The sequence below is a fragment of the Anticarsia gemmatalis genome, chromosome 16, assembly GCF_050436995.1.
Source record: "Anticarsia gemmatalis isolate Benzon Research Colony breed Stoneville strain chromosome 16, ilAntGemm2 primary, whole genome shotgun sequence".
In the NCBI taxonomy this organism is placed as follows: Eukaryota; Metazoa; Arthropoda; class Insecta; order Lepidoptera; family Erebidae; genus Anticarsia; species Anticarsia gemmatalis.
In genome coordinates, this window is record NC_134760.1 from 2,760,137 (window position 1) to 2,767,522 (window position 7,386).

At 35.2% G+C, this 7,386-nt stretch overlaps 2 protein-coding genes across 2 annotated transcripts; both read left to right on the forward strand.

Moving 5' to 3' along the window:
- The first annotated feature begins 1,108 nt into the window (after positions 1-1,108).
- On the forward strand, positions 1,109-3,462 carry LOC142979605 (uncharacterized). The gene is made up of 3 exons (XM_076124635.1): positions 1,109-1,239; positions 1,583-3,398; positions 3,448-3,462. The coding sequence occupies exons 2-3, from the start codon at positions 1,701-1,703 to the stop codon at positions 3,460-3,462; spliced, it is 1,713 nt and encodes a 570-aa protein (XP_075980750.1). The 5' UTR covers positions 1,109-1,239; positions 1,583-1,700.
- Positions 3,463-3,701: 239 nt separating this feature from the next.
- LOC142979197 (uncharacterized) lies at positions 3,702-6,932 on the forward strand. The gene has a single exon (XM_076124000.1). The coding sequence runs from the start codon at positions 4,029-4,031 to the stop codon at positions 6,327-6,329; it is 2,301 nt and encodes a 766-aa protein (XP_075980115.1). The 5' UTR covers positions 3,702-4,028; the 3' UTR covers positions 6,330-6,932.
- The last annotated feature ends 454 nt before the right edge of the window (positions 6,933-7,386 follow it).

The window sequence follows — 7,386 nt, forward strand, 5'->3', positions numbered from 1 at the left end:
TTTGAAAAATTGTAGACGGATAATCTCGAAAGAATCTTGAATCAGAAAAACAAAAACAAGTACTAAATACATAATTTTTTTAAATATACTTTCCGTAATAAAATACAAAATATATATTTTAACACATGGGCAATACAATTTAAACACAGTGGTTTGCGCGGCGCGTGCTAATCGCTGACGAAACTGTGAAATTGGCGTGATGCGCGCCGCGGCAACTCTCGTCGCTACATCTCGGGCCACCGTCCCACCGTATGCCCCAAGCTTTACACTACAACGAGAATAAGTGCGCCACTTTACTTTGTGTGTCCGAACATAGCAATAAACTGTTGCGTCAACTGCGTGAATGGCGCAAGATAAGACGTAACACGGGGTTCAGTTTAGTTTCAGTCACGTTAAGACAACCATCCCATTAGTACAAAAGATAATTTTCCTAGCATCCCAAGCGGCAATGGAACATTGAGAGCCGAATGTTGTATTTATAAGGCCTAAGGGTTCTAAGGTTTTAACCCACAACAAAACTCCGATGACATTTCTAAGTTATATGTGTATTAGAAATATATATTACTCGCTCTAACGATACAGACAGGTAAACATTGTGAGGAAAAACTGACACGCTTGATGGCTCTTAAAAGTCTACAATTTACCTTTACCTTTCGGAACTTACTTTCCGAACCGAGTTTTGAGGTAATCGACAGATATTGTATGGAGAATTTGATGCAATATTACATTTATCCTTTCCGCCAACTATGTCGGAGTCGGCTTCCAGTCTCACGCATACAACTGAATACTAGTATTAAAAATTAATCTGAAAAAGTAATAATTCCATACAAAATAATGATTATTCATTATTTTGTATGGAATTATTACTTTGCACATAAATATTGAAAAGTTGATTATTAGGATTGCCACTATAAAAAATACTGTAATTCAATATTACGCTGTTTCGCACCTATATCATCTGTATTTTGAATGCTGTGTCTATCAATAAATGGGCAGCACTAGTAGGTACCACAGACAACGATAACAGCTTATATCAAATATCAGTTAGCGTCATTGATAACAAATAAATAGTAACACAGGTACGTCCCCGTGATACATAGAAGTTTTATTTACAAACACAATAGGATTTTCTGAAGCTTGTTTTATAGAACACACCAACATTTTACTATTTCAGCTGAATAAGTAGATCTGCAGTAGTCTTTATGCGGCGAGCGAACCAGGAACCATTTTGAGTTAAAGGTGAGTGTGAAATATGTGTCATCTTTAACGCGGTGGTTCGCAAGCGAGACAGAGACATGAGACAACGACCGGAGACTGCGACTATCACTTACGATCTGTCTCCTGTCTCGGTTTTGCTTTCGAACTGTCTCATGCATAAAGTAAAGTTTGGTCGCAGTCCCCGTCCGCGGTCTCGTGTATCAGTCTCGCTTGCTAACCGCCGCCTTTACAGATGTACTAATCTATACCAATGTTATAAAGCGGAAGAGTTTGTTTGTTTGTTTGAACGCGCTAATCTCAGGAACTACTGCTTCGAATTAAAAATATTAAACTGTCTACTACTTTGTTTTATGTCACGTTACAGGTTCAAATTTGGATGTGGATAAAAACAGTGTAGACATAATATCCATACACCTACAGATAACAATTATAAGGAATAATAAGATAACAATAAAAAGATATCAGTAATAAACGATAACACAATGAGTAAAATTAATAAATATCGTAAAAGAGACCACACCACAGGATTGAGCGGACAGTTATACGAAACTAAAGTGTTAACTCTCATATTGTTCAGAGCTTTGAATCATAAGAATATACAAGAGTTTGTGTTGGGCACCAACATCGACGGCGTGGGGGCATTCGATGATATCGTTTTAAGTTACAAAACGAATGATTCCGACAAACACAGAGCTTTATTTATACAAGTGAAACACAAAGACCACCCGACCAAAGACAAGTTGACCATCGACATTCACTTACAAAAATATTTTGATAGTTATTTAAAAATAAAACACAAATTCATCACTGATAACGACGACGTAATCTTCAAACATTCGATGGAGAATATGCAATGTGAATTCATTATTTTCACCTCAGCAGAAGAAAACTTCAGTAAGAAGACTTTTATACAAGAATCTCGTGAAGCTAATTTGATTAAAACAAACGACAATGCGAAGATATTTCAGTATAATTACGATGATAAAGACGTTGACTCTTTGATCTCGACTCTAGTGAAAACACGCGCCATCTTACTGGCAAAGAGTCTGTTAAAATTTATAGTAAAAGACAACTTCCATAACATCATGTCCGACGATCTGATAAAAATATATCACGTTTATTTAGCGCAATACATATTTGATATTGAAACTTTACAAAATAATTCAACTGTTCCTTACCGAAAGACTAAATTCCGTCAGTCGTTCTTGGACAGTACGGAAGAGAGTTTCGTGGCCATGAAACATGTGATAAACGACGAACTTGTAAAGATAGGGAACAAAAAGGAAAGAGGTAAAATACTTGATATAGAAAATCTTTCTTGGAAATTACCGCCCAACTTTGGAAATCCCGCTTTTTGTTTCGGTGGAAATGAAATCAGGCAGCAAAGGAGACTCAACTACGTATGCTCTTTACTCGAAAAACTATTTCAGAGAGTTCAATCTGACTGTTCGACACTTAATGTTATAAAACTCGATGACAATTCAGTAGTTGATGGTACCATTGAAATGAAAGAGTTGGAAACTAGATTAGCAGGTCTCGTGGGTAATCTGCTCGTATATGATGATGAAACCGGTACGTTAAAATTCAACACTAATGAAGAAAGTTTGTCTACAGATAATATTAGATTATTGCGACGTTTAACAGACAAATATGATCTGAGTAGGTTCAGATTTGATATTAATATTAACACGTTTCCAAAGTTGTCATTATACAATAAAGAGCACGATCGAGAACTTGTGAAAGAGTTTTTAGGCAAGCTTACGTTTTATACAAATCAGGCGACCGAGGATGAGGTTGAAACCATCATTAAAACTGAAATTCAGAATATTTCAAACGATGACACGTTTAATGATTCTCTCGTCCGGTATCAGAGTGAAGCGATATTTCTTAAGGTCCATGATAAAGTACAGAAGTGGTGGAAGCAGCGTGACTCGGCACCTTATTTGACAAAAGACTGTCAGTTCTATCAACAAGCCGAAAGAGAAATATTGGGCAGCCCTCTATTAAACGTCGTTCATTTTATGAACATCGAGAAAAACAAAATTTTGGAATTTGAATCCGACGTTATCAAGAATCTATTTGAAATGCAATGTAATTCTCTAGGATTCGACTGGTTCCTAAAGAGTGATAAAAGAACCATCATAGTTATATCAAACCATATAGATTGGTCTGTTAAAAAGGTGATACAGTATTTCGATGCAATAAATGATAAGAATTTCTTGATTTTAGATTTGGATTTTGTAATAGTTGAAAATTGTTTAGCAATTGTAAAATCAGAACTCCGTGATGCAACGATATCAACATTAGTTGTAACGAGTCGAAGACATACAAACATAGACAGTCTCTATCATAAAATAAATAGTTTACTGAAGCAATTCAGAGGAAAAGTTGTGATTATAACTCGCGATAGTCTCGAAACTGATCTCGAGAACATAAATGATGACTACATTATCCGCCATGATGATAACAATAGCTTCAGAAGTTTGTCGAGTAACATTCGTAAAGCTATTCTTGAAGAACGTAAAGTAAAATTTCAAGGAATTGAGTTCACTGTCAATTGTGTGTTTGATGAGGTTTGTCTGAATCTTTTGAGCGCAAACTTACTGGAAAAGTTAATTAAAAACGAACAAATTGAAATAGGTAAAACACTATTCAATCATATCTATCACAAAACAGTTGATTACTACATTACGCACAACATCGGTCGTTACATAAAACTGAATGATAAACGATCCCTGAAACAAAACGCAGGCGAAGACTCAGATAATGATGCTAGTTACGCGAACATACTAGAGGGATCAAACGAAATTATGAAGCATGTAGACAGAGGAACACGTGTAAAGACTTTGAAGGATGTTCAAGACAGGGTAGTCATCATAGGCGCCGAGCCTGGGATGGGCAAATCTACACTTCTCACTCACCTAGCAGCGAACACAAAACATTTACATCCGAGCTTGTGGATATTAAACATAAATTTGCTCGAAAACGTCGATCAGTTTAATGAGTGGAAGGAAAACCAAACAAACATCGACTTGAAAGAAGTGATCAAGTTCTTGTACAGTAGCATAGACATCAAATATGAAGGTAACGATAACATCAGAGATACAGTCGCTGAACGCGTCAATGTGAATGAAACCGATCAACTCAGTTTGTCTGATGATGAGGACAAACATATGTCATTAGCAGATTTATCAGAAATAAGGTTGTTTAACCACTATTACAATAATGGCAGATTATCAGTTCTTATCGACGGCTTTGATGAAATCTGTCCTCATTACTCAAATGAAGTGATACGGTTACTATGTGTTCTCAAATCATCAAACGTGTCACATCTTTGGATCACTTCCAGACCCTACGACGTACTTCATAACCTGGAAGTGGCTCTAGGAACCTTTGCTTTTAACTTGATACCTTTGACTAAATTAGAACAAATAGAGTATTTGCATAGAGTTTGGTCTCAAAGATTTGCAGTGACAGATTTATATTTGAATATTTGTTATCGTTGCGTGGAAGGAATCCATTATAACATAAAATATATTCTCAACGATAATGAAGGAAAGTTTATGAGCCTTCCTTTACACCTGCACATGATCGCAGAAATGTATCAAGACTATTTTGAAATCGTATTTAATTACAATTGTAAGAGACCCATTACTCACTTTAAAGAATTAGACGATATTTCAAACTTAACAAGTCTCTATGAACGGTTTATGAATACAAAGTTTGACAAGATTCGTTTCGGTGAAAAGAAACATAGGATAGATCTGAAAGATCCTGACATGAGGAGAATTGTGGAAAAGGAACGCACGTGTTTTATAGAGAATCATAAGAAATTAGCTGCGTATACATTATTAGACCGCGGTGTTTTTCTTTCTGAATGTGATATAAAAGAGGTGCAAGAATTTATAGTAAGTGTTAAATTAGGTGAAGAGAAGACAGGCGTCGTGGAGTGTATAATAGGGAACAAGCCCGAGTTTGTTCACTACACTTTCGCTGAATATTTCGCAGTCGAGTATATGTTCTCAAAGTTAAAATCTGACAACTATGCTACTTCCGCATGGGAACAGTTCATGCGTGTTATTTCAATCAATGAGAATTATGGATTTCGCAGATTCATTAATGGTAAACTGCAGAGAGACGGCGACATCATTGTGAATGATTTAAAAACTGATGAACGACACTTAGACACAATGTTTAATGTATTACATAATAATAATATGTACGCTACTTTAACAATTCCTGTCATGATGCATGCTATTGAAGAAGATTTTGAATACATTATTATATTTCTTCTACAGTGTGCTGCGTTGAACAGGGCTAATAAGACTAATATAATACAGTTTATTAGCAGGACAATAGGAGATAATCTTTGTCTATTCTGTCTCGCTGTAAAGTTTTACAGGCGGAATATTGTCAAATGTTTAATAAAGCTTGTAGCAGATATTGACCGTGATAGAATAAAAGATTTGTTTTACTGTGACTGCAGATTTAGTCCGTTAATATTTGCTGTGGAAACACCAGTAATGTCTAATTTTACGCTGGGATCGTTACAACATGATCCAAACCTGATAGTTCAATTGTTTACCTTACGACATGAACGAGTACCTGAAGTAACGCTAGCTCACTACCTGGGTAAGAAAGTACAGTATATAGAATTTTGCTACGAGCAACTGTCAAAATTAAGCTTAGAGCATCGCCTTAGAATATTTAATATAAAAGATTCTGCCGGTCAGTTACCACTTCACTACGCTGCTAATCAAAACGGTTATGGTTTCTTTTTTTCATTAGAGAAATTATTGGGTCGCGAAGAATTCATAAAAATGTGCAGGACCACAGACAATGATGGTTTTACTCCTATTTGTCGCCTCCCTTATAATGAACAGTACTTCGATAAGTTGAAAATACTTTTAGAGAAAGTATATGAAGACCTGTATGTAGATCTACAGGACTTTGTGTTTAATAAAATGTCTAATTTATATCCTAAAAGTCTTAAAACATTAGAAAACGTTAATTGGGGTAAATATGTGGGTAATATGTATTTTAGAGACGCAGCTTGGGCCAAACATATTGAGAATGCTAGAAAGACACATACAATTTTGGCAAAGGTATGAATACAAGTATCCAGTTTCATATGATAAGTTAGCTTGTTCAGAGTGATGAAACCGCGGTTTACTGCAATTAATCAACACACAGAAGATACCGAAATCATTATCTCCGTAGAATTTGACATTATACATATTTTATAATAATTTCTTTCAACTATGTTTGAGTTGGCTTCCAGTCTCACCGGATGCAGATGTAATGAAAAAAGTAATGTAATACTTATATGTACCGAAATTAGGAATTATAAAAATCACGCGTTCCCCTCAAAGGGGTAGTAGATAGTAGTAGTAGGGTAGGGGTAGATAGAGACCAGAGATTAGGAGTATACATATTATTATTTTATTTTTATTATTTTCCCAAACTCAATGTGAGAAATCTGCAAGCCTACTGATTAGAAGGTAATTTGTATTAAACGCCGGCTACCATTGCGTCGGGGGGTCGTGGGTTCGATTTCCACACAGAACAATTATTATTATTATTAGTGCGATCCGCAAATAATCGTTTCGGGTCTGGTAGTCCTTTGTGTCCGTTGTTTGTATGTTTGTAAAAGTCAACGCGACACAAGAGCAATTCTTGGTGCGGGAGTTGTCTTTTTAAAGAAAATAAATTATAATTTAAGTTTAAATTATGATACTAAGACGTACCTAGTTAAGTATTTAAGTTTTTTTTACTAAACATTTTTTTTTATCGTGCTTCCCATTGTGCTATTATTATGATCTGTAATAAGTTTGATGTAAAAAAAATCTATATGTATAAATATTTTTTATTTAAATACCTGTGAACCTACTACGGTTCGTAAAAAATCAATTTCTGAAAATATTGAAGGTGTAAGTTAATGACGCTTTCTCTATTTTATTTAATCTATATTAATATTATAAAGCTGAAGAGTTTATTTGTATGTTTGATTGTTTGTTTGTTTGAACGCGCTAATCTCAGGAACTACTGGTCCGATTTGAAAAAATCTTTAACTGTTAGATAGCTCATTTATCGAGTAAGGCTATAGGCTATATATCATCACGCTACGACCGATAGGAGCAGAATACCAGTAAAAAATGTTACATAAAC

Coding starts and splice junctions, on each gene's coding strand:
- LOC142979605 (XM_076124635.1), top strand. CDS start 1,701: ATGAGTAAAATTAATAAATATCGTAAAAGAGACCACACCACAGGATTG.
- LOC142979197 (XM_076124000.1), top strand. CDS start 4,029: ATGAAGCATGTAGACAGAGGAACACGTGTAAAGACTTTGAAGGATGTT.